This window comes from Annulohypoxylon truncatum (genome assembly GCF_022578515.1).
Source record: "Annulohypoxylon truncatum strain CBS 140777 unplaced genomic scaffold F4807scaffold_32, whole genome shotgun sequence".
Lineage (NCBI taxonomy): Eukaryota > Fungi > Ascomycota > Sordariomycetes > Xylariales > Hypoxylaceae > Annulohypoxylon > Annulohypoxylon truncatum.
The window spans coordinates 334,538-359,105 of NW_025953818.1; the positions used below are offsets into that span (position 1 = coordinate 334,538).

General features: G+C 47.7%; 6 protein-coding genes across 6 annotated transcripts; 1 reads left to right on the forward strand and 5 right to left on the reverse strand.

The window, feature by feature from the left end:
* Positions 1-197: 197 nt before the first annotated feature.
* F4807DRAFT_469970 (TBC-domain-containing protein) lies at positions 198-4,007 on the reverse strand (the record flags this gene model as incomplete). The annotated part of the gene is made up of 2 exons (XM_048002773.1): positions 3,224-4,007; positions 198-3,167 (listed from the first exon to the last, which is right to left on the reverse strand). The coding sequence occupies exons 1-2, from the start codon at positions 3,656-3,658 to the stop codon at positions 198-200; spliced, it is 3,405 nt and encodes a 1,134-aa protein (XP_047851262.1). The 5' UTR covers positions 3,659-4,007.
* A 1,049-nt stretch (positions 4,008-5,056) lies between these two features.
* Positions 5,057-7,065, forward strand: F4807DRAFT_221982 (Pkinase-domain-containing protein). Its single transcript, XM_047994071.1, has 3 exons — positions 5,057-5,496; positions 5,574-6,207; positions 6,263-7,065. The coding sequence occupies exons 1-3, from the start codon at positions 5,298-5,300 to the stop codon at positions 6,588-6,590; spliced, it is 1,161 nt and encodes a 386-aa protein (XP_047851263.1). The 5' UTR covers positions 5,057-5,297; the 3' UTR covers positions 6,591-7,065.
* Positions 7,066-7,145: 80 nt separating this feature from the next.
* F4807DRAFT_438099 (aspartate-semialdehyde dehydrogenase) lies at positions 7,146-9,125 on the reverse strand. The gene is made up of 5 exons (XM_047999100.1): positions 8,987-9,125; positions 8,830-8,928; positions 8,470-8,724; positions 7,658-8,392; positions 7,146-7,594 (listed from the first exon to the last, which is right to left on the reverse strand). The coding sequence occupies exons 2-5, from the start codon at positions 8,858-8,860 to the stop codon at positions 7,527-7,529; spliced, it is 1,089 nt and encodes a 362-aa protein (XP_047851264.1). The 5' UTR covers positions 8,861-8,928; positions 8,987-9,125; the 3' UTR covers positions 7,146-7,526.
* A 406-nt stretch (positions 9,126-9,531) lies between these two features.
* Positions 9,532-13,024, reverse strand: F4807DRAFT_222056 (Aspartate/glutamate/uridylate kinase). The gene is made up of 4 exons (XM_047994072.1): positions 12,991-13,024; positions 12,743-12,936; positions 9,828-12,614; positions 9,532-9,749 (listed from the first exon to the last, which is right to left on the reverse strand). Exons 3-4 carry the CDS (start codon positions 12,457-12,459, stop codon positions 9,691-9,693), a joined length of 2,691 nt encoding a protein of 896 aa, XP_047851265.1. The 5' UTR covers positions 12,460-12,614; positions 12,743-12,936; positions 12,991-13,024; the 3' UTR covers positions 9,532-9,690.
* Positions 13,025-15,620: 2,596 nt separating this feature from the next.
* On the reverse strand, positions 15,621-17,284 carry F4807DRAFT_438111 (synaptobrevin). Its single transcript, XM_047999101.1, has 3 exons — positions 16,899-17,284; positions 16,203-16,434; positions 15,621-16,147 (listed from the first exon to the last, which is right to left on the reverse strand). The coding sequence occupies exons 1-3, from the start codon at positions 16,992-16,994 to the stop codon at positions 16,122-16,124; spliced, it is 354 nt and encodes a 117-aa protein (XP_047851266.1). The 5' UTR covers positions 16,995-17,284; the 3' UTR covers positions 15,621-16,121.
* Positions 17,285-22,609: 5,325 nt separating this feature from the next.
* On the reverse strand, positions 22,610-24,367 carry F4807DRAFT_222134 (uncharacterized protein). Its single transcript, XM_047994073.1, has 5 exons — positions 24,113-24,367; positions 23,827-24,036; positions 23,638-23,776; positions 23,514-23,568; positions 22,610-23,429 (listed from the first exon to the last, which is right to left on the reverse strand). Exons 1-5 carry the CDS (start codon positions 24,257-24,259, stop codon positions 22,838-22,840), a joined length of 1,143 nt encoding a protein of 380 aa, XP_047851267.1. The 5' UTR covers positions 24,260-24,367; the 3' UTR covers positions 22,610-22,837.
* Between the last annotated feature and the right edge of the window lie 201 nt (positions 24,368-24,568).

Sequence of the window (24,568 nt, forward strand, 5' to 3'; positions counted from 1 at the left end):
TAGGCACAATGTCTCAACGCCACTTCGGGGTCCTGATTCATCGACTCTGAATTGCACATAGTCTCTGCTGCGGTAACGCTCGACCCATACATACACCCTGTGAACATAGTATTGAGAACGATAACCGAGACCTCCAATCATGTTCCAGACCGATACCTGACTCCGTTATGTCCCTGTGCTTATCCTCTACATGCATGTCAACCCTCGAATTCCACAATCCTCTGCGTCGTTGCAGAACTAACGGTTCTGGGCCTCCCTTCTTGCGCGCCATTAGGATCGATGGTTAGCTGGCTTTGCCCTTCTGGGTCCTTCGCTGCTCCTGCTCCTGCGTCGGCTCCATCCAGCAAATCCCTGTCAGATGACCGCACGCTTCGCCGTTCGGGGTCCCCACCGTATCCAGTCGGACGTGGACCCTGAAGGTCATCCTCCTCCTCTTCTTCATCGTCTTTCTGTCCGGGCACTGCATTCTTCTCCAATTCGCGCTGCGCATCCTCCATTCGTCGTCGGACCTCGGCAGCTACGCGTGACGCATCCGTGACAATATTATCTAGAACGCCACGTAGACTACGGCCCGCACCTGCTACTCCAGCCTGTGTAGCTGGAATAGGTGCAGCAGACGAGCGTCCAAAACTGATGTTCGAGAACGTGGTTAGAGAAGATGTGGATTGGTGAGTAGTCGCCAAGCCGTCCATAAGATGCAATGACGTGGGAAACGATGATTCGAAGAACTGTTCTAGTAGCTCATCTGCAAGCACGACCATGCGAAATGTAGGTAATGTGATGTGCAGCGGGTTCGAAGGATCTAGGGCCGCATTAGCTTTCTCGGATACAGCCTTGGACACTGCACGCCTGGCATCATTTTCGGCCTCAGGTTTGCCCAACGCGGGAGGGATTGACGGCCCTAAGTCTGGCTTTTTCTTCGCAGATTTTGGGCTGTCCGCTGGGCCCTCGAAGGCAAGCAAGTCGTCTTCATCTTCGTCTTCCTCATCATCAATGACAAACGCACTGCTGTTATCTATTGCTCCATCCGTCTTGGATGTCGCTTGTTCGTTTGCAAGTTGATTGCTAGGGTGATCGGGGTCGGCGTATTCGAAACAGCGTCTAATGAAAGCGCTCACGCTCCCCAAGAATCGCTCGTTGATAGTACCTCCGATAGGCGGGCTCGTTGAACCATTAGTTGAATCACTTAATCCATTGAGCGCCACGCTCGAGTTAGAATTGCTTAGCGATCCTTCGAGACCACGACGCGAAAGGAACAAGAGGGCTTCGGAAATTCGGAGAATACCCTCTCGGTCAACCCTTCCGTCACCGTCGTCGTCATAGAGCTCGAAGAAATAAGTGATCGTGCCCATGATATCTCGCTTCCCCTTGATATGTGCAAAACCCGTCACGACATTTTGCAGAGTCAGCGCCGAGCTAGAGTCCACATCCCATCTTCGGAATAATCTCTGCATAAATTCGTGGTCAGCCGGTTCAGGGTTTCCGCCCCAAGGCGAAAGGAGGTTTGCATCGGATCGTCTGAAGCTGTTGAAGTACGAATTGCGATCTTTTTCCGCAGACGGCTCGCGCCTAGGTGAAGGCGGAGAGTCTGAAATAGCCCATTTAGACACACTCGCTAAGAACTCTCGGAATGCATCATAGTCCATCAAACTAGTACTCGGACCAAGGCCAACTCGACCCTTCTCTACGCCGTGATCGTGATCTGAGAATGCGTCGCTACCTCTAGCCCTGTTAGCCTTGGCTCGGCGTGTTTGCTCTTGGATTATAAGATCTCGCTGTTGTCGCTCATATAACACTCTGTAAAACCTGTCGTAGAGAGCCCCTAATTCTTCCGGATTCAATAGCTTGCTGTCGGGTCCAAGGTTCCGGATTGCGGTACGCTTAGCAAAATTCTCAATGTTATTGAGAACAGCATCTTTGTTGCGCAATCGCAGATCTTGGATAGTGCTGTGAGTGACAGCAGAAAATTCCTTAAAGGCAACAACCATGAGCTCCTGGAACCTATTAATAGCTCGTAACTTTGGGTTCTCGGACTTTGGATGTGCAGACTCGTCGAGACGAGAGAAATATGACTTTAGAACAGAAATGAATGCGCCGTCATCCGTAGCATCTAGTAACTCCTCGCCGTTAATTCTCAGAATGGCCAATCCGACCTGGAAAAGAACCTTGGGACCTTCGACAAAGAAGACGTCTAGGACCCTAAACGCAAATACTAGCGGCATCGAGTTGATGTACAAGGAAAGAAACCAGGGAAGAGAAACGACAGAAAGCTGCACATCGCTCTTAACGAGATGTTCCCATAAAATCGGCATCGTCTTCTCCACGAGAGATTCAAACACCTTCTGGTCCAAAAGTGTACCGTACATGGTGGATGAGTAATAGCCAGGAACCAGTCTATCGCACAACGCTGAAAGCAGGAAGAACGCTTGAGTTTCGGACATGTAAATCAGTAGCGCGGCTACGACGATATTCATGGCTTGGCAATAGCCGACTTCGGTATTTACCCAACTATATGCCGTCAGGACCCGTCGTAGCCGGTTGATGCCATCGTCACTCTGGAATCCAGGGTATTCCGGGAGACTTCGGTTTAAGTCCTTTTCTATCTCATCTATGGCCAAGGATTCTTTGCCTGAGAATTTCGCGAGCGTGTCTGTGTACAAGGTTGGGTTTTCGAGTCGTAGGTATAGTGAGCCGGAAGTTAACTCCCAGATCTCGCCTCGAAGCCTGTTCGGAAGACCGACTCTGATTAGTTTATGAAATGTGGGTTGACGAATCAAGGTCGCATTTCGGCCATTGTCGCGAAGATACTCTGCCCACAACCTCATCTTTGCTCGGTCCCTGAGCTTCTTCGGATCGCCAGGGTATCGGAAGACCATGCCCAAGCCGGCGTCCGGGGGGCTCGCATTCTTCTTCTCTTCTGGTCGAAGAAGGTATTCCGAGTAGCAGTCAGCTACTACCTTCTTATATCTTCCGACACTGCCAACTGCGCTCCTTAAGCCTCTCTTGAGGCCATCACAGAACCTCTCACATGCTGGGCGAGGTGCGACAAGCTGTATAGTAATTCTCTGCTCTCTGAACTCTTTCTTATCTTTCGCATCCTTATCCTTATCTTTATCCTTGACCGATTCTTGAGAAATACCATTCCAGGTGGTGATAGCGAGGGAAAACTAGGAAGCGTGACGTCAGCTTTGTCCACGATAGCAATTCATGTGCGTTTTCGTACCTGGGAATTCTGGCTGTTTAGACGCTCAACCCGTCTAATAGCGCAAAGAGGGAATGTGAAGCCATTTCCGCTTGGACCAGCACCATGTGTTTGACCGGTAAAAGCGGCGGAGCTCGAGGGGCTGGAGCCTTGGGAAAAGCTAGTGGGGGTTGTGGAAAAGCAGATAAAGGACTCGGATAAGTGTAGCCTTCCGGTGTAGTGCCAGCCTCGATCACGATCTTTGTCTCCTTGAGTGACGTTGGAGGGAGGGATGGTGAGCTCGGCGGGGATCTCGTACAAGGGAGTCTGGGAGGTGGGAAGTCGAAACTGATTCTGGAATAGGGAAGCCTTGGACGGATGTCTGTCGGAGTTAGTCAGGTTCAAACCTTGCATAGGATCAATCAACTGCTGGGCAGCCGACTGTGCCTTTTGCACAAAGTTGCTAAGGTTAAACATGGTTCAAGACTTTCCAGCTAAGTCCAGTCCATGAATGTTGTAAGCTCAATTCATGTCTAACGAGGGTTGAGAGACGAGGGCTGAAAGAGGGAGATGCTTTGTAAGCGTAGGATTTTCGTGTTTGGACTTGAACGTGATTTGAACGATTAGAATGGTTGAGAAAGGTGGAATCAACAGCCCTATAATCGTGTAGAAGGCTTGCTGTTGTGTCAAGACGTTATCGTCTATAAGGAGAGAGAGAGAGGGAGGATGGCAGTTGTCAGTTGTCGATTGTCACTAATAAGGAACGGTCCACGAGGTGCGCCGCACCGTTAACGTCTGATGATTGCCGTTTTGGCCGGGATCCGGGTTGTTCAGCCTCAAATAGGGGGTTACCTCATCTGTGGCTGAAGCTCTTTAAAATGTCCTAATGCCTGCTCCTGTGGAACGTGAACATTTTTAGTCAGTTGGTCCTGAAACTACGCAGGTACTTAGGTACTTGGACATTTGACGATTAGCTAATACTGATTGGGTCGAAGTTCCAAGTTGGAACGAGTCACATTCCCCAGCCCCGCTAATAACCCATCTGGGCAACCCGTCGAAACGAAGACCAATAGGGTTTAGATTCGAGTTTCCATTCCTCTCCTCCTCAACTCCTTCATCTATCCAATTTGTCCACTTTACATCTCACATCTTACATTCAACTAGGTATGTATTACTTACATAACCTACTAGTATTCATTTCTAAATCAGTGTTTAGTCACAGCTACCCGAATTCTTCATGAATAAACTGCAATATAAAAGAATAAACTTCAGCCTTAACATTATCGTCTAGGACTTTTGACAATCAAAATGATTCGTTCAAGTTGCCGGATGCAGATGCGACCTCATGCGACTAGCCGGCATATTGCATCTCGTCACGCCCACTGGTCCAATCTGGCCAATACAACAAGGATACTAGGGGTACTTTCTCCCCTACAATTTCCTTACATTTCCTTACGAGGTCTAGCTGGTCTAGATCGGGCGTCCTAAAATATCCATAAAAATATCCACTTTCATCACCTGCGACAATGAAGTCCTCCCCGCCCTGCCCGCTCGCACGCTTGAGGTTCCTTCTGCAGCAAACGTCATCGCTACCGTCGCTACAAGGCTGGGCCTAATCCATGACTTATCCAAACCTATTAACCTATCCAGCTGTGTGTCCAACCTGTTTTATGACTTGGACTTTGATAGCCCATATTCTACCCGCTCAGCCCGCTCTATCCATTCATCTCACTTCGTCTATTTCCTAGTGACTACCTATTATATCACTTGCTGTTAGATAAGATCTAACTGCGCTAAGAATCGGCAACCATTGTTGCCCTTCCGGTCCAACGTTTCCATATATTATTGTCTATAATCATCTACATACGTTATATCTATTCTATCTATCACATACTTTGAAAATACATCATACATACTTTAAAAAGGACCCAGCCCAATAACCGCTGTTCACATAATCTACATACATCGTCTTGCAACCGTTACAATTCCTAATCGAAACCTTCCTCGTCGATAGTCACCTTGGCGCCGGGAGATGGGAGTCGCCTGAAGGAGAGAACCGCCAATTGCGAAAGGCTGCTCCTATAGGTTAGCTGGAAAAGAAGATCACAGACTTCGGATGAATTTTAAGAAGATGGCCGCAACGGTTGCCAAACCCGGCCTAATACCACGAGTTATACAAGAGCACAGCCTGCGCCCCATCACAAATACAGACGCCGGCGCCGTCGCGCAAGAAGAGGATGCCGACCCGAAAGTGCCACCGCAGCACCAGCGATTAAAGCTGAGCGACTTTGCGCTCGTGAGGACTCTCGGAACAGGTATTACCTACTTACCTGTCGCATTGGCGACGCGAGACGCGCCTAGTGTTTGCCATGCTAAAAGTATCTTGTCACAGGTACATTTGCCAGAGTCTGTTTAGTCCGCCCTGCCACTGGCGCCGAAGAGGAGCGCGAAAAAGTCTTCGCCCTTAAGATCTTGCGAAAAGCCGAGGTCATTAAGTTAAAGCAGATCGATCATGTTCGAGACGAGCGCCGCATCCTGAGCGACGTAGCCGGCCACCCCTTCATCACCGAGCTAATCACCACCTTCTCGGACCATGACTCGTTGTACATGCTGCTCGACTATATCCCCGGTGGTGAACTCTTTAGCTATCTGCGAAGGCACCGGCGGTTTCCGGAGGAGTGGGCTCAGTTCTATGCGGCTGAGATTGTCTTGGTACTCGAATTTCTTCATGACCATCAAGGCGGCGTGGCATATCGCGATTTGAAACCTGAAAACCTCCTTCTGGACGGTCAGGGTCACGTGAAGCTAGTTGATTTCGGGTTTGCGAAGAGGCTTGGTAGTAGGGATAGCAGACCCGTCGAGACTTATACTCTTTGCGGCACTCCCGAGTATTTGGCGCCGGAGGTGATCCAGAATAAGGGGCATACCATAGCTGTGGATTGGTGGGCATTGGGCATCCTGATCTACGAATTCCTTACTGGGTATCCACCATTTTGGCACCAGAATCCCATCGAGATCTACAAACAGTCAGTTAACCCATGTGTCGACTTTTCTCGGTTGTAGAAATTAACAAGATGACAGGATAATCGAGAAACCGGTGCTGTTCCCCGCCGAGCCCCCTATTTCGCCCAATGCGCAAAACGTCATTCGCTCGTTCTGCACGGTGGACCGCTCGAGACGGTTAGGAAACCTCATCGGCGGCACCCAGCAGGTCAAGTCGCACCCGTTCTTCGAAGGCATAGATTGGGACGCGCTGTACAACCGACAGATCAGGCCGCCGATTCAGCCCAACGTACGGTTTCCGGGCGATGCGCAATGCTTCGACGTCTACCCCGAGGACGACGGCAAGCGAGACCCGTATTCGGAGGACCTGGCTCGTCAATATGATCGCTATTTCGAGGGGTTCTGATCTAATGGATGGTATAACTTCCGTACATCATACCTGGGGCTAGGCTATCTTATTATCTTATGACGAGGTAAAATAAAAAGGCACAGTTGGGCATCGTTGGGCATAATCAAAAATCTTACGGACGGAACGTGATCGTGGGATTCCGTCGTCAGTCATGTGTATGTACAGTACTTATGGGGCTTACGTCCGAACGAATCTTTTTTAGGTGTCTGGGAGCGACTCGTGCTTTGTCTTATAGGATTACATAAAGGGTAATCAGGCTCCTCTTATGAACTTCTGGATAGTTCGACGAGGTTCTGCCATCTTGTATAATATAACTTATCTATCAAAGGAAGCACTGTATTTGTCTATTTATGTTTACTTGTATGAATTGCTGGTGATGGTTAGAAGCTACAGTGTGTTACTTATGGGTAGCGTATAATCATCCTGGTCATAAGAAGGCATAGGTAGCAATTTTCAGTATATATAATATAGGGTCTTTCTAATCCTACAGTTGTCCTCATGACAAGTTCATTCTACCGTGGTTTAGAAGATGGGGTCCTACATTGCGTAAAAAGACAATGGATATAATATTCGCTCAAACTGATTACTCAGGAAATGACGAAGATGCCCAGCGAAATGCTCCCGGGACCCAACAAACTCAACTAGCAATATATCATCGAAAGCTTGAATCACAGTCGCCTAGACAGCAAATTTAAATCATACGCAAACTTACCACCCACTGAGCTAGATACGACATAGAAATGGTAAGTGAAGCGTTTCATTTTATTCAAACCCCTTATCTACCACCTCAATCACGTATCTTCAATGCCCACCCGCCTCATTTTTATCTTCCGTATGCAAATAAACCAACCCTAACGCCTTAGATGCAGGATGCTTGCTTTCTCGCATACATACCCCCCTTTCTTTTCTAATTTCTCTTACCTACTACCCTTCTTAGATAAACCCCTTCAGCACCGCCGCCTCCGCGTTTAGTATCGAAGAGCCAGCTGCTCCGATGACAGCTATCGGACATTAGCAACCTTTATTGATGGGGAAAGAAAGGGGGAGGTAAATCGGCAACTCACTATTGTGGCTCAGCGCAACGAACTTGATATCAAAAATCCCGCTCTCGTCCTCTCTCACCCGGCCGACGCTAACCGTGTACCCGCGCCCTAAGTCGCGATCCAGCCTCGGCTGCGGGCGATCCGGCTCATCAAAAACCAGAATACTCGGGGTAGGCGCGCTCGGGCATCCCAGCTTCTGCGCATCGCTCACATACTCCCTCATCGCATTCTTGACCTCCTCCGCGGTCGGGCTAGGCCTATTCTTGAAGCGCAAGCTCACACACGCCGTATGTCCATCGAGCACAGGGACGCGGTTACAGCTCGCGCTGACCTTGAGGCCTTCCTGGTCGGAGAGAGCAGTAGCATCGGCATTAATAGAGCCGAGGATCTTGCGGGCCTCGGTCTCGAGCTTGTCCTCCTCGCCGGAGATGAAGGGGACGACGTTATCCACGATGTCCATGCTGCTGACGCCCGGGTACCCCGCGCCGGACACGGCCTGCATGGTGACGACGGAGACGGCGTCGACGGGCCCGAAGCGCGCCTGCAGCGCCGCGAACGGGATCACGAGCCCGATCACCGCGCAGTTCGAGTTGCACACTAAAAACCCTTTCTCCAGCCCGTGCTGCGCCCGCTGGTGCGGGATCAGGTCCAGGTGCGGCAGGTTGACGGTAGGCACGACGAGCGGCACGAGCGGGTCCCGGCGGTAGTTCTTCGCGTTGGAGAACACGGCGAGGTTGGCTTTGAGGAATTCCATTTCTAGACGCGCGGAGACGTGTATTAGCCCGTTGAACCAACTTACAACCCATGAAGGTATAAACAAGGGGGAAACGTACCGATGTCCCCGGCAACGTCCGCGTCCAGGCCGCTAAACACGACGTCGCAGTCGGCGAACTCGCTGGCCTTGCACTCGCGGACGACGAGCTCGGCCACGGGGCCCATGGGCGAGGCCTGCTTCCACTTGACGGCGTCCTTGTACTTCTTGCCCGCGGACCGGGACGACGCGCCCACGGCGTGCAGGACGAAGTGCGGGTGCTGCGACAGCAGCAGGATGAAGCGCTGGCCGACGGAGCCTGTGCAGCCTAGGACGCCTATATATTGGTATAACAGTCGAGTTTAGCATGTGAATCTAGTTTACGCAGGTTTGTACATGCATCCATATGTATAAGCCATTGGCTTTTCTGGGGGAGTCATACCGCATTTCTTAGTAGGGAATTGGGAAGCCATGGTCGTCTTCGAACTGATTGACTATTCGGAAGGTAGGATTCTCGTGCGAGTATAAACTGTATCGAGCTCTACACTAGAAACGTGAGTCAAAGTGGAAGATTCTAAGTTATGCAGATATACACACACAAATATATGCAAATATATTTCTAGCTCAGAGCTAGTCGTCCTTGCTCGTTCCTGCTCGTCCCATGAATCGGGTGCTTGCTTCTAAAAATTGTCAAAAATTTGCCCCGCCATAGAACCCCGCCATCCGCCATCGGAACACGCTTTTCAGGGGGATGCCCCACCAGATCACGCCGTATAAGGGATTGGTTAGACTATTCGGCGTCTGAATTCACTCCATCTGCCCATTTCCACCTCTCTCCAAACGGCGTCTTCTGACGGGCAGGACGGGGTCTGCCGTTTGCTGTTCTACCCATATCAAAACCCGACATGTTGGATTCTATCTCGGTAAATCAAGTCAATTTCTGAGCATGCCCGAATCTCAGTTCATCTCTTATCTGCCTACCTAGTACTTAGTAGGAATGAATCCGCTACAATGATCACATGCTCCATTGGAGATCCCTACTATCCACCAATAACTCGCTTCTATCCATACTCTTTTCCATCACGACTTACATGAGGACAATGAATGACGCCCAGCCGCCCCCCTCTAGCTTAAGAGAACGTCTCACGTATCAAGTCCGGTAAGCTTTTATGGACATCTTTTATAGCACATCATAAAGACTCCCGCCTACTTGTCACATAGGTATATACAAGTCCTCTTTTAAAAGCCCCCAGCATCAGACCCCGAAAAGAAAAAAACACCGGAATGAAGGAAAATCCCCTGTCTAATTCATTGGAGGAATACCCTCGAACTCCGCGTACCCACGAGCCAAGTTCATGTTTTCTATAAGCCACGTCAGTATCCCAAGTCGACTGTGAGGTTTGGGAAAAGATGATGGCGTAGGGGTGGGTAAATACTCACGCAAGCATTGTGTCGCCGCTCCCTTTAGTAGATTGTCGATCGTCACGCAAATAACCACCCGCTTTCCAGAACTGTGAACAGCAAAACCGCCAATCTCAACGCCATGCTTTCCGCTAATCGCCTTTACCAGCGGTGCTTCCCCCACCACTTTAACCAGCTTCTCGCCCGCGTACCGATCTTGGTACATCTGTCTAATATCTCGCGAAGTCATCGTCTTGTTGAGGGGGATGTTGATAGTGTGATGAATACCCTGGAACCATACCGCGACGTGCGGGATAAACCCGACATCGACACCAAGTTGAGAGCTTATCTCCTTCTCGTGGACATGGTCCGTCAAGCTATAAGGGATGATGTTATTCGTCAGATTCTCCACATTGTTCTTCGGCGAAGGCTTCGTGCCAGCCCCCGAGTAGCCACTAACACCGAAGACGGTAGGCTGGCCACCCAGATGCCCCACAAGCGGCGAAATGCCGAGCTGCGCGGCTGTGGCGTAGCAACCGGGATTCGAGATATGGGTAGCTTGAGCAATCTGCGATCGCTTAACCAACTCAGGAAGACCGTAGGTCCACGACTTGTCGAATCTGTAATCCGCCGAAAGATCTACGATCACACTTTTATCTTCGCGAGAAGAGGTCTCGTCCTTGGCCTTGTTGATGGCATCGACAAACGGCTTGCAAACACCGTTCGGTAGTGCCATCACCCACACGTCTATCTTACCCTTCTTCTCCATATCGTAAACATCGTCGAAGCTCAAGTTCTCGTAGATAATATCCTTCTTGCTATACCCTTCTAGCTTCTTCCCCTCTAATTCCCGTGACGATACATGTCGAAGCTCAAAATTAGGATGTGAGTTAATGAGACTGATCAAGTTCTGTCCGGTATAGCCCCGTGCACCGATCAATGCGACTCTCGAGGGCTGGGTATTCGACGCGTGCTTTTTGCCATAAGGGGGGTTGGGGTTGGTTTCGGTTGCAAAGCCTCTGCGGGGCATGTGTGAGAATGCACTCTTAGGAGTAGCCCCTAACACAGGGCGGCGGGCGAGGGTCGAGTAGCCCCGTGCTTGGTTGGCTACGGACCCGGACGCAAAGTGAGCCCGTAGGTTCTCAGAAGCAATCTGAGCTGCTCGGTGAAGTCGGGACTCTAAGTTAGAATCACCTAGCATTGCTCGGCCGTGAAGGGTAAACTCGCTCATGAGCTTATTCAGCTCCTCTCCGGGCTCAATTCCATACCAGAACATGACATCATTGCCCCTGACAATGCTACCGTCTGCCTTGGCAAAGAACCAAGTGAGATTTTCATCGTCTGCCTTCACGGTCCATACCAAGCTAGGATATTCCTTTTTAATCGCGGCGAAGAGGTTGTCAGCAACGTTCGTCAACCAACCTGACTTAGTGATTGTCAAGGTAGCCAAGGTCGAATAAGACTGATCCGGGGCTGGGTCGAGGACGACTGCTAGGGCCTTCATAGGCTCATCGAAGTACGCCTTGAACTTTCGCCCCTGTAAGAAGTCCAGATATCGATCTACGGTTGCCCTAGCGTCCCGGACTTCACGATCTCGCACAAGCACATCCTTAAGTTTGCCAAGATCGTTAAAGTCCGCAACACTCTCCGCAGTCATCAGCTTGTCTCCACGGCGAATAAGGGTACCGGCTCCCGAATCCGTAAATAATTCCTTCTGTAAGTCGGCAGGATGTATGATGGCAACGCTAGATGAGCGCGGAAGAGTCTCTAGAAGTTCCTTAATCTCCCGAATCTTTAATCGGGTTCCAAACTTGCACCAGGGTTGTGACATGATGTGGTCGAATTCTTCATCAAGATTGATAGCTGAGATCTTTTGCACGTTTCCGTCAAACAAACCACCCTTCTCACTAAGATAGACTACCTTCAACGGCTCGAATTCTCGAGCCAGTTCTCCGGCAGCGACGTCAGCATTGACGTTCAATACTTGGCCCTCCCTTGTCTCGGCCATGGAGGTGAGAATAGGAAGGTAACCGTTTTCAATGGCGGTCTGAATTGGCTCTTTGTTGACGTCGGTGATCTTGCCTACGAACTTCCATTTATCCTTGTTGAGGTAGTCGGCGGTGAAGACGCTGGAGGTGATCGGTCGAGCGCGGACACCCATTTCTTCTAGGCGCTGGACGAGCTTCAAATTCTCCGCCAAGAAGAGTCGCCTTGCAATACCTAGGGTTTTACCGTCGGTAATACGAATTCCTTCCTCGAACTCAGGTTCGACACCAGCATCCTCGAGGAGCTTGTTCAGTTGTGGGCCAGCCCCATGGACGATGATAGGGTAAAGTCCAACATGGTATAAGAATGACAGCGAGGAGCAGAGCTCGTCTAGGTAGTCGGTCAAAATAGCGCCGCCGACCTTGATGACAGCGAATTGCTGAGAAGAGACGGAGGAAAAGTGGGAGAGGTACTGCTGAACCTCCCTCTTCGAACCGACATTGTTCAGAACTTGAATGACTGCAGCACGGGTGGTAGAGTCGTATGCTCGTGCAGATGAAGAGTATGCGGTTCGTTGGGTTCGTGGTAGGCTTCTGGCGATCGCCGGAGACAGACGTGTCACTCGAGGAGAAACTCTGCGAGAGCCAGCCCGGACGGCGGCTCGTACTGCGCGCACCGGCAACATGGTGTCTGATCGGATGGTATAGCGGACGACAAGGTGTATATGCGTTCAATTGATGTCCCCACGGCTGTATAAGCCGTGGTATCGCGACGAGGATCGAGCTGCCTCGGGCTCAGCGTCGAAAGTCCTGGGAAGGGAGAGGAAAAGAAAGAGGAGAGCTAAAGTTGGAATTCCAGAGGGTTAGTTAAAGGTACTTATACGTACACCTCCAAGTCGGTAAAGGAATAATAAAGTGAAGCACGGGGTACAAGTAGGCGAACCAATTGAACTATTGGGACTAAATTACCTGAATCGACTAGAGAATTAATGTGCTATTTTGCTAATAGTGAACGTTGTCAAATCGCCGCGATAATCTTATCCTGAAGAACTTCGATATGACCAAGAGAGAAAAAATTCTTGGACGCCGATAACCGCAGCTCTTTCCAATTGAGATTGAAGATCGATTATCTTAACCCTTGTTATTATATATATGCTTCCGCCCTATTGAATTATAAGAAAAGTTAAGCATAAATAACCTTGAAAGTGGCAACTAACTAGTCACTTAATAGGTAGGAGAGCGTTACCTAATATTTTGAGAGAGTTTAGACTTCCAAGATTGCATGATCAAGTCCTTATTTTTATTTCTGCTTCTACTGCGTATATCACGTCACTTTTCTAGTTCAATAATGTTATTCGTATTAAGCTTCGTGCCTAGATACTTATAATTCAAAACAAGATTCAGCCCATAAGTGTGTGCTACGATGCATAAACAGCCGCTTCCGGTTAGAAGAAATAATCGACTTCGTAGATATTATCTAGTCAATGTTCTCTAACCAGGTCAAATTGTCACATCAACACACCATCATCAGCTTGGCGTATTTACCCAGGGCATCAAGCTTCACGCTGCAGCAGATCATGAAAGCTTCATCACCGGTACCTTACGCAGCCAAGGATGTCGACATTCATTCTAATCTACAATATCCTACCTATCATATGCCTATCGTACACCACGAGTATGTTTCGAATCACAAGGACTTGATCCTACAAGTCAACTCCTCTTTCAAGATTGCTGCCAGTCATTGAAATGCCGAGAAGAACGGCAACTTAGCATTCAACCTAAATTGATGTGCCATCAGGGGAAACAATCGGCAACGTCAGGTTCCTATTACAGTAATCCGGGGACACCTCAACTTCGTGATCGAGGCTATGCTCCAGTAGCCGTCAAGACAGGAACAGGACCTCGAAGCTCATGGTCCTTGGTAAAACTCTGGAGACCCGCCGAAGCTAACAGAAAATCCCTCTGTGTCGGCGATGTTCTCATAAATCTCGCGAACGCCCGAGGCCACGTTCTACCCACTTGCCGACCTTAGAGGGAGAGGCAGTGCTCATGCAGCCGGATTAGTCTCCTCCGGTGTAGCGCCATCCGAAAGTCACAGGTCTGTATTTATACCCGTACTGTCAGATGGTGGATGCGAGAGCGTCTCGAGTTCCGGCTACTACGATATACAGAAGAGAGAAGTCGAATATACTAAAATCGACGTCCCTTCTTTCTCCAATATCCAACTTTCTCCAAATGTTGCATAGTCGGGAATTTGGGTATTACCGCAATGCAGCCAGACGAGTTCCGAATTCTACGGTCATACGACCTCGGTGTTGCGTATCTCTTCCTGAGGTCTCCAACTCACTTTCTATTCTCAGCTTTTCTTCGGCATACCGATGAACATTTGCCTATTCTCCCACATCGTGGGATTCTAGACTTCCCTCAACAAAATTCCCGTTGATTTATCGACTTGAGAGCAAAAATTTCTTGACCGTCATCACGTGTTTTTATCGACCCCTGAATTCCATACCTCGGTATGATTCTTTGACGGGCAAGGGCGCCAATTCCTGTTTTCAAAATCCCTTTGTTCTCTCTAGCTCATTGCGATTGGTGTCCCATAATGATCTAGCAACGATTCCACCTGCAATTTAACAGCACTTCCCGCGGAATAATTCATACAAAAGGCTCTATCAGATCACATTCCCATGTAGATATGTTCTGCTGGCGCTCATGCAGACTGGCCGGTGAAGGGAATTATAGACGCCGAAGAAATTAGAACCCTTGTGCTCTAAGAACAATTCTGCACTTCTCATCGGAAGCACATCACGTCTAGGCCCTACACCGATTCCTCCATGGCATGATTTGAGCTAATATATACCTATGATAGCAAGTTGTCATTTCTCGAGATTTCTCCGAGGTATCAACAGCTACAGCCTTCCGCTGTGCCTAAGGCCTTCAAATTTGATTGAATTGAGATCAATGCTGTGTTCCTCCAGAAGCAAGCCTCAGCACCTTTAGCTACCTATGAAGAGCACTCAAAATTTGGTAGAATGCGATAAATAATCTATCACTTTTCTCCTACTGCGCCTAGGAAAAAATCGCAAGGCTCCTCGAGGCTATGCTGATATACCGGTGTATAAGGTGAGATAACTTATTCTACCGTGATAGGTGATTTCAATAGCGAGTCAGCCATTCTTAAGAAAACTCATGCTAGTCCTTGACCTTAAAGACAGACCGGTGGTACCTAGGTATATTTACAAGTTCACCGACGGGATGTCGTTGCTTCCAATGGTATGCATGAATAGATAACATAAGCTCAGGCCATGAGAAACGCCCTATAGGAACGAAGGAATCGCAATCATTCAGCCTTAAGCCTCCTAACCATCGACCACCACATTCACCTCATCTTGTCTCACCTACCTAATTTTCTCCTAGATCAAGAGCATACACGTAACGAAGAGGTTGACAATGCGTCTCATGTTACACACCGAGTAATATCCACCAACATCACGAACCATCCATAGCAGAAGCGTTTCTTATCAACACCACAATATCTAAATAAACATAAAAATGAACCCTTCAAGCACAGCAGCACGCATTAACAGTTAAGCGATTCACGAGACATGAAATATGAAAGGTCCGCGAAACCTCTGAATATGTACGATGCCTATCCCTTCCCTATACGAACATAGGAACGTTTATCAAACCGAGGGTCGTCTCGAAACATAATTCCTCGAACTAGATCTTGGGAAGGCTGTAGATTTGAAGGTCGGGCAGTGCACCGTAACATAGGTATCGGGAGCGACCCGATGCCAATTAAACATCCATACATACGTATATATGTACCGGTATCACGTAGCGACTACTCATATTCATCTCACACAGCAGTTTCCAAGATGTACATTTACGACAGCGCATCAGGCCGGGAGACGGAGACAAGAGTAAGTACTCGCGGCACGTCAAGGGGTATTATAGTATTCAGGGTCGTAAAATATCTCTTGAATTAGTCGAAAAACGCCTCGCCATCATACATACAAGTTCGGTTTCCTCCGCCGTTCCGGTTCCCCTCGTCTACGGCTTGGGGTCGGGGGAAAACAATCGGCGGGTATCCCAAGCATTTCCCGCAACGTCGTTCTCTCCATTTAGCAAGCCAAAGAAAAGACCGGTCAAATCAAAGACAAACTCCTCTCTGTGCTCTTTGCGATTTCCCACTCAAAGGTAGTTTTTTGGTGTTGGTGGATTCGGGAATTCGCACATGTGCTTGCTCGTAACCCGCGAGAAAATTTCAAGTCGTCGTCATACCCATCAAGTCATCTACTAGCATCTCATGCTTGATGTACCCTGCGGTGACACAGGTTGGAACAATTTACACTTTGCCTTGGCTTGCAAGGACTGATATACGAGTTAGATCGTCTTCAGGTTTGGTTAATGACATCATGCGACTTACCGGAAGGGACGACAATAACGAGAATTAGAACGATGATGCCGCCGATCAGGCAGGCTCTCATCTTCATATCCTTCCACCACATCTGCTTGCGAACTCTGTTGGCGCCGCGACGGAAGCCCTGGGCGGAGACAGCCAGGTTGTCGGTCTTATCTTGCAGGTTATCGAGACGCTCGCCACGTTGAGAGACCTTGTTGATGTTTTCTCGCATGACACCTACGGTGTCGTCGATTTGCTAAGAGGCCACATTGTTAGTTTCTTTGTTTTCGTCACCATGTACAAATCACGTTGTTTCCTTTCCGAATCACGATATCGTAGTTTGTAACTTTCGTATTGTCGCAAGATCCATAGGTGCCGGATGGGAAAAGCTAGTGTTCAATGCGATATTGGATCATACAGTGTTGGGCCGATAATAGCTACGAAATGAACCCGAGCTCCTAAGATTACCATCATCTAACGTGGGCCCATGCGCATCGTCTCTTTCAATTTCTTAGTACATATTCATTGTTGGGATATTGATGCTGAATTATCGACGTTGATCGCTCCGGAGGTTGATGATAGATTACGCTGGGTGCGGTTGAGGCCATCTCGTCGGATGTGAAGTAGAGGCGCAGTCGGTTATTACGTAGGCCATCGAAATCTCGTGATCCGGAAAGAGAAACATCGAAAATCATATTCGGTCGGAAAGATAGAACTTACTGCTTGCAAGGCCTGCGTTCGAGCATTTCCACCCTGTTGGGCTGCGGCCTGGCCGCTGGGAATGTAGGGGTCGTAGGGAGCTTCCTGGTTCGACATTTTGGCAAGTGATGACCGACGGTCGGGTTTGTTGTTTTTTTAATCGGCGGGCGAAGCGAGAGTGGTCGGAAGCGTCGGGGAATAAATGCAATACGGATTGAGGTGCTGTCGCGACGATGCAGATTGGGTTTTTTAGTTGATGGGATTCGTGTGGCGAAGAAAGTTGAGAATGGAAAAAAAGCAGAGAAGAGGTTGGAGGGAGGTCGGAAGTTCAGGAAATGGTTGCGAAGGTTAAAGTCGTATCCGAGACGCTTGGTTCCAAGGTCTAGGTTGTCTGGCAACACTGGAAGTTTTGGTTTAGGTAGGTTTTGGGTACGTACCTAAGGTGCTAAGATGCCAAGGGGGCGCGCTAAATCTGTTTCGGCTGTGCAACAGTTGCCCACGCTAGCCCAGACCAGTGACCAGCCTAATAAAGGTTAGATAGAAGACGCATTCATGTGACCGCTAACATTGCCATGGCTCACCACGGCAACTTAGTAAGCCCCGATAAATAGATGATTTTACTTTTGATACCTTGCTATCCGATTATGTACGTCAGCAGCTAGCCCCTTTTATCCTATCAACAGCCCTGTCAATTTCAGCTACATTTGTGGCTGAGGTCAGGAACACGCAATTCCAAGGCGAACACGATCGCAGGCAACCATTTAAGGACTACCTCATGCCCAGAATCGTGAGCCGTAAAAAGAAAGTAGACTATTACTGGTCTATTACAGAAGCTAGGCATGTGGCTGATATATATCTATTACGAGATCGAATATATGTAACTAATATATGCAGGCGACCTCATTGTCAGGAACTGGAGGCTTGCCAATCTTCGATGGTTTAAGCTTAAAGGCGTCGTTGGCTGAACCAATACAAGTGGTTGATTGGATTAGCTAATCCGGATCCCCTTAACCAAGCCGTGCCGCTAGCTAGCTGCTGGCCGAGTACTAACTGGAAAGTCGGTATTCAAACGGCGCCCGGCGCCCGACGTCGTAGTCGATAATAACTGTTTTCGTTTTCGTTTGCATATGTATAAGCTCTTCACCTACTTTCTGCTATCTAGTGCCATACGCTATAAATCGGATCATCACGCCTATCGAGCCGGATTGTTTCAGGATATCCAACAAAGATGAGGCAGACTCCTAGTTGATGCCGGATTCTACGGGCGCATATGAGATTAAAGATCCGAGTCATGACCGCCTATCCGGTTACCTAGTGAACGAGCTGTTATGTCCCCGAATACGATATCAATGCCGACACTTTCTTCATGTCTTCATTTATTAGGCACCCGACTTTGACGAAGAACAGTTCTATGATAATTTGGTCACAGGATTAGCTATCGTGCACGGCTTAGGGTTAAGATTGTCCAGATTCGGCGCCTATAAATTTCCACAGCTCAATATACGCCGATATCCATTCAGCGAAGGTGCTTACGCGTTGTTTCCTTGGGTCCATACTTATGTAACGACTCAGGACTTATCAGATCTTAGATCCATATTTCTCTTATACGGCTCTAGAATGTCTTTCTATGAAGAAAGGTACGTATTCAAGTCTGGGGGAATGCACCGGGTGTGGATACAAAGTCAACATAGGATCCGCAATCATCGCATTCGTCACGTTCGGAACAGTTGTTATCAGGTATCTAGTAAAGATATCATAGGCAAACCAACCTAAGAACGTATCTAAGCCGTTTCAAGGTTTCGTCGCCGATCACATCGGGAGAGATGGAGCGCTAAGTGAGCTTCCGGTGACTTCAGCACTTCGCGAACGTCTCAAGGCTTACGCGAGCTTAGAGGCACCCTGTATCACGACATGATTGAAAGTCTGAAATAAAGAGGTCGAGAAGAAGTTCCAACACGTCATTTTCTTTGGATGCATGCCCATGCCGAAGTCTTTATGCTTGCAGACTAACCGTGACAAGTCTTTTCATGCTTCGTGCCCGTGGTGGGTAGGTACCTTACGGGAACTTAAAAGACTGTTGACGCGAGGTAGATTCTACCAAGTCATGGTGCTGCCTTTATTTCCTCTCTGAATCACAGGTGCCTACTCGTGGAGACTGGACCATACAGTCAGACACGACGAAAACGTTACACCCTCTTGTCACAGCCGTTCGCCTCGAGAATGAACTCAACATCTTATCCAACTGGAACCTCAAGTAAGACATAGTCATATCACTTGTTTCTTCGGCGGATCCGATTCCGTAGTTGGGTCGTGTCCCAGAAAGGGCTCTTAGGATCTAAGTGCATAGTTGAGCGCGTGGCGACTTACATCTTAGCCAAGGATACTTACACTTGAGGAGTTTACAGTACCACGAGTGCCTGATTCTTGTCGTTCATCAGACTTTTGAGATGCAGTGCTGTTCAATCGGGTTTTGTCTACTACAAAAAGGATCTAATCCCCAATCTTCCATTAATATCATGCAAGATTGAAGATGTTTGAACAGACATACTTATCTACTCGAACGGGAGACATGATATAATGTCGATTTCTGGTTCTGGTCATATCAAAGCAGAAATATCACCACACTTTCTCAGAATGGACATTTCAGAAGCCTCTAGCTTAAAATCATATATCGGTGAGGATTCGCAACGGTGTCGCGAATTATCCAACACATAATCTAAATTCAAATGGTACGGTTGGGTTGCTGTAGGCCACTCAACCCAAAATTAATGCTGTAGTTCTGGGCTAAATTACTTGGAAAGCTCAACAATCAGACATAGATATAGTAACAACACAATTAGACAGAATATATGAGAACGGACGTCGGTGAGGCAGGCGCGTCAACGTAAACCGCTCCGTTATCCGAACATGCAGAAGACCAACGTAAGATTCATCAAAGCTGAACGTTATCACATACTACACCACCAATGGCCACCAACTTACCGTCGTCACCAGTTTGGAGACCGAAGAGAGGCGAGGGGATAGGTTACTAAAACTAGAGCTCCTTGGCTTAGAGCATAAGCCTGTGAGCATGGTATGTCAGGGGCCGAGACCCAGCGGCTAGATAGCAGCTAGTTAGCTACAGCCTGTGTAACGTTTAAGACGAATACATAAAGAGCAGGTTTTAGGAAAAGTGTAGGCGTTAATGGAGGTATATCATTACAAGCAAGCGAGCCAAAGGTGAGCTAAGTATTACTCACTTACTCTGTAATACAGTCTTCAGCGACGGGACACACCCATAACAGCACAAGAGATAAGAACTAGTTTCTAGTGATCATTTAGGAGTAAACATTGCTAACCTAAGTGCTAAGAAGAATTTAGTGAGTATCCTCCTATCCATCGCCCCGTCCCATGATGTGAATCAGGGGTTCCCCCTTTCCCTAACAGAAATCCCAAGCATCATCCTAGTCTTCATCTTCATCCGCATTCATAGGGCAGATACCGTTCAGCTCAGCATCTAACTCAACCAGATCAACCAGCGTGAACAACGTCGGCCTAATTATTTCTGACCACGCTCTAAGCCTCATTATCCAAGCCCTTGAAACACAGGGTATATAAATATATATCACTTTTGGTCACATCTCTAAGTAGAAATTTCAACATTGTTGGCACCATCGGTGTCACCTGTTGCCGCTAGGTTCTAGGGAAAGAGGTCCACAGACAGTGGTAGAATAAACGAGTAATCTAGGATTTAACGTGCATTTGTATTTATATTTGTATGGGTGTTTTGGCCCCTTGGTAATCTTAGAACCTCAATAAAGGGGTAAGAGCTCTCCTATTAATAGATGAAGAATCAGTATCTAAAAATATCTCTTCAGAGGCCAACCTAAGGCCAGACTCAGTAATTCATGGTACTTACCTAATAACACCAATAGAACATTCAAGCCCTATCCCTTTAGTTGGCATAAAACTACAGTTTCCACAAAACCGGTAACTAGGTACCTTATACATTGGCGATAGCGCATGTCCTTTAAGCCTGTAAGTGTTAAGGTCCTCCCAGTGATCTTCGGAGGCATCTAGCCAATTATAAGTGGAGCTCGTGGTTGCTGGAAGTACAGTTACCAATTGTGATGAAGCTGTAGTTATATGCCAACTAAAGGGATATTAAAGCTTACTTAGACAACCCTCTAGCAATCTATTACCATCTCCTAGTTCAATACTACGAATATTGCGCATGCTTCCTCAAGCACATATGCTAGGCATTCTTGAACCCAACAAACAGTTTTCAGAAAAGATAGTTCTCTTTCAAACTCGAAATCAGGCCAGCGCAAGGAATAGTAAGTCGCATAGATGGTGAGCCAACAGCTACCCCAGAGACGGAATGGGATGCCTTTGCCTTATAATTGGCAACAATACGTGTTCTTAGAGAACAAGGCCAAAAGGTTCCTGTGGAACCGTATTGACCAACATAACTATAATACACCGGTTATTTTATGAAATGTACCAATCGCTTGACGTAAGGTTACTGAACTTGGCGGAGTTGACTCCTTGTGCTTACTTAGCTAGGTAAGGGATGAGTTAAGACGAGCTGGCCGGTTCATGATAAACCAACAACTGCTTAATAAAAATACCTATATACGTGTGTTACTACGTTAGAACTCGATCAATATTGGTAGAACTCTACCGAGGACATATTTTAGATTAGCTAAAATACTGGTGGTAGTGCTCTAGAAAGACCTACCTAGGGAACCACAACTCCCATGATGACCAAAGCAAGACCGCTGCATTCATGAGAAAATGTTACAAGGCTAAAAGGGCTGTATTAAACTCCACCTACTCGCCGGGGATTAAAATGATATCCTAAGCTTCATTGAGAAGTGACACATAGTGGTAGCAAATCGGCGTGAGGTAATTCTAGAGATGTCCCTAACCCTAACCCTATCCCAAGGCTTCTTGCTTATTTCGATTGAAACAGAAGTATAAGGTGTACTCGGCAATGTTACCTATGAATGTGATTATTGTGAAATGATACCTAGCATGGAGTTAAATTCTAAAGAAACAGCTTGTACATGGAACCCTACGCTAGGTATGTTGGATGGATGCATTTCTAGGTATTTACTGGGTAAAGGGTTAACGGTAGGTATTTTACGTCTGCCTGTAAGAAGAGCAGTGGTAATTCATAAGATCTATCAAGTTTTATTCATCAATTATAAGCGTATAGAGTATGTAGGTGCCTAGCCTTCAATCTCATGTACTAGTGACATTTGTCTTCGTAGCCCTTATTGCTGACAGTAGGTCGTCATGTACCTACTAAGAAAAACATCGACGCATACTCTACGTAGGAAGTGCGCGACAAGCTAGGTAAGGCTAGCTTTAGTACATGATTAACGAACTGTTTTACATAGTAGATAGTTGATCTGATTGAGAGGAAAGTTGATCCACAGGATATGTGCGCTTCCCAACACATCAAACGATAGGCTATTACTAGACCTTGATAGGTATTGTAAGAATCCAAGGCAACTTCTTCCAACAACTTCTTCTGTGCGGTTCGCCTAGAAATCTTTCTCCACTTGGATCTCATTACTAATTGAACGAGTATAAGATTTTTAATCTCTATTGCGGCGCAGGTTTTTATAGGCTTACGCTAATAGAACTTCGTCCCAACGTGGTTTCACTTATGGTCAAAGCGGTCTACTTTTCAATATTCACTGACAAAGTCTGGTGCTCACGTCGATCGAAGAAGACTGATTAGGTACTGAGATCAGCAGAGCTAGCTGCTTGAGTAACCTGTTACCTATGATAAAATTCATGTTTACCTAGATTATATTATACAGAAGCGGCTTTTATGAAGCCTGCACAAGTAATGACATGCTCTGCGAGCTCCAGGCATGCCTCCGCCATCCCAGCCGAGCTCAACTCAGACCATGAAGCATTCTTGGTTAGAGCTTCAACATAAGATCTGCTCTCCTAGACAGCATCGTTTATTTTGCTGCTTGTTTCCGTTCCTCACTCGAGACCGTAAACGTCTCCGTGACATAGATTCCCGCCTCCTCGTCCGAGTAGTGTGCAAAGTGTTCCTGGCTCGCCTCGCTCGGTAACCTTATCTTGGCGTTGCTCCCTTTCCTACTAGGCCAAGCTCGAGCAGGCATCTCGAATACTTTTCCACCAGAAGAACTCCCTGAGTTTCCGCCGTTCTGGCTTTCGACTACGACGGAGTGACTGTGCGCCTTTGATCCCTTTCCAGAGCGCAGCGCAGATCCACCAGACCCATAGCGATCTGCGGTTCTTGAATTGGTTGTCGACCCCCTAAGACCCCAAAGACGCTTGCTAAAGAGAGGCTTGATAGCTGGTGCAGAGACGACGAAAGCGGTGACTAGATATTCGCGAGTGGCCCATTGCGTAGCGACGAGGAGATCTAGTAGAGATCGAAGAGAGTAAACCGTCCGTAGAAGGGTGGCGATGATAATGAAGATACCAGAGCCGAAAAGGAAACCAAGAATGAGCTTGCGCCAAACTGGAATTTTGACTTGCCATAACAGCGGGAGCGGAATAGCCATAATTCCCAAATCAGAACTATAACGAAAGGAATTATGTTAGATTCTTCATATGCTCATTCCTGAGAAACGATGTCCGGTTATATGGAAAGGGGAGACTTACATGATACTGAGAATTGGGAACAAGATGTAGTTCTCTCTGCGGAAAACACATTTATCTGTTACGGAGCTTCGTTAGACAACGACGTCGATGGATGAATAAGGGGTATGTGGATGTTTTCACCAACCTCCGGGGTAAGGCTTGACCTGCCATGCCAGCTCGATGGGCGTACAGAGGGTGTATTGGAATATGATAGCAACACAGAAAGTTACCAGAGTACAGATACGAATATATCTGGCCATCTTGTTCTGCCAGAGATTCATGGTCTAATAACTGTTAGCATTCCCCTTCAAAGAATCTGAAGATCAAGACGCACAAGACGATCATAGTAGAACAGTACAACCGCCTTCATCGACCAGATAAGGCAGATGTAACAGTTCCAAGAAGCAAAAGTCAGTTTGTCGCCGATTCTGAGACTCGCTACCTTGGCATCGTCGAGTAGCGCTGCTGACTCGTACGTCTGCCCAACGCTGCTTCCATACACACCTATCTCGTACAGGATAACTAAGTCGGTTGTCCAGAAGGCCTGTGATGGATTTATCTTTGTTAGCCACCCCGTCTCCTATATTCTAATTCGATTAAGGGGCGAGAAAAAAACATACAATAGCAACGCAAGTGAAAAGATCGTCCCAGTACAGTCCTCGGAAGCCCACAAGCATTAATCGGGTTATGAGTCGAGTGAGGAATATTGTCATGCCGAGAGCATACTCGGTATAGGACTCGATGTTCACATCCTCCTGGGTCGTCATCTTGAACTTCTCGTGGGGAAATTCTCCGAAGCGGAAGTTAGCCACGCATGCGGTGACTTTGTCTCAGCGGCAGATGGGAATCGCTCTTCACCGGGCGGCCGCAAAGCGGGCTCGCTAACTCATATAATATATAGATATGTCTACATTCGTAGACAGGGACAGAGACAGAGTTTTTTCACGCAGTTACAATCTGTGGTATTAGCTAAGCGACCTTGAGTTAGGCATTGTCGATCCGCAATATCAGGGGTTTGTATCTCTCGCAGTTTCTTCCCCTTCGCGTATGATAGAAAAAGGAAAAGGTTTCGCGAA

Excerpts from the sequence above, each read along its gene's own strand:
- F4807DRAFT_438111 (XM_047999101.1), bottom strand. The coding sequence starts at position 16,994 with ATGTCGAACCAGGAAGCTCCCTACGACCCCTACATTCCCAGCGGCCAG. Across the intron at positions 16,435-16,898 it reads GAACGCAGGCCTTGCAAGCA|CAAATCGACGACACCGTAGG; the intron begins GTAAGTTCTATC and ends GTGGCCTCTTAG. Across the intron at positions 16,148-16,202 it reads CGTTATTGTCGTCCCTTCCG|TCCTTGCAAGCCAAGGCAAA; the intron begins GTAAGTCGCATG and ends CTCGTATATCAG.
- F4807DRAFT_221982 (XM_047994071.1), top strand. The coding sequence starts at position 5,298 with ATGAATTTTAAGAAGATGGCCGCAACGGTTGCCAAACCCGGCCTAATA. Across the intron at positions 5,497-5,573 it reads CGTGAGGACTCTCGGAACAG|GTACATTTGCCAGAGTCTGT; the intron begins GTATTACCTACT and ends ATCTTGTCACAG. Across the intron at positions 6,208-6,262 it reads CCCATCGAGATCTACAAACA|GATAATCGAGAAACCGGTGC; the intron begins GTCAGTTAACCC and ends ACAAGATGACAG.
- F4807DRAFT_438099 (XM_047999100.1), bottom strand. The coding sequence starts at position 8,860 with ATGGCTTCCCAATTCCCTACTAAGAAATGCG. Across the intron at positions 8,393-8,469 it reads GGACGTTGCCGGGGACATCG|AAATGGAATTCCTCAAAGCC; the intron begins GTACGTTTCCCC and ends CCGCGCGTCTAG. Across the intron at positions 7,595-7,657 it reads CGTTGCGCTGAGCCACAATA|CTGTCATCGGAGCAGCTGGC; the intron begins GTGAGTTGCCGA and ends AATGTCCGATAG.
- F4807DRAFT_222056 (XM_047994072.1), bottom strand. The coding sequence starts at position 12,459 with ATGTTGCCGGTGCGCGCAGTACGAGCCGCCGTCCGGGCTGGCTCTCGC. Across the intron at positions 9,750-9,827 it reads AGCGGCGACACAATGCTTGC|AAAACATGAACTTGGCTCGT; the intron begins GTGAGTATTTAC and ends CGTGGCTTATAG.
- F4807DRAFT_222134 (XM_047994073.1), bottom strand. The coding sequence starts at position 24,259 with ATGACGACCCAGGAGGATGTGAACATCGAGTCCTATACCGAGTATGCT. Across the intron at positions 24,037-24,112 it reads TTTTCACTTGCGTTGCTATT|GCCTTCTGGACAACCGACTT; the intron begins GTATGTTTTTTT and ends AATCCATCACAG. Across the intron at positions 23,569-23,637 it reads GGTCAAGCCTTACCCCGGAG|ATAAATGTGTTTTCCGCAGA; the intron begins GTTGGTGAAAAC and ends GCTCCGTAACAG.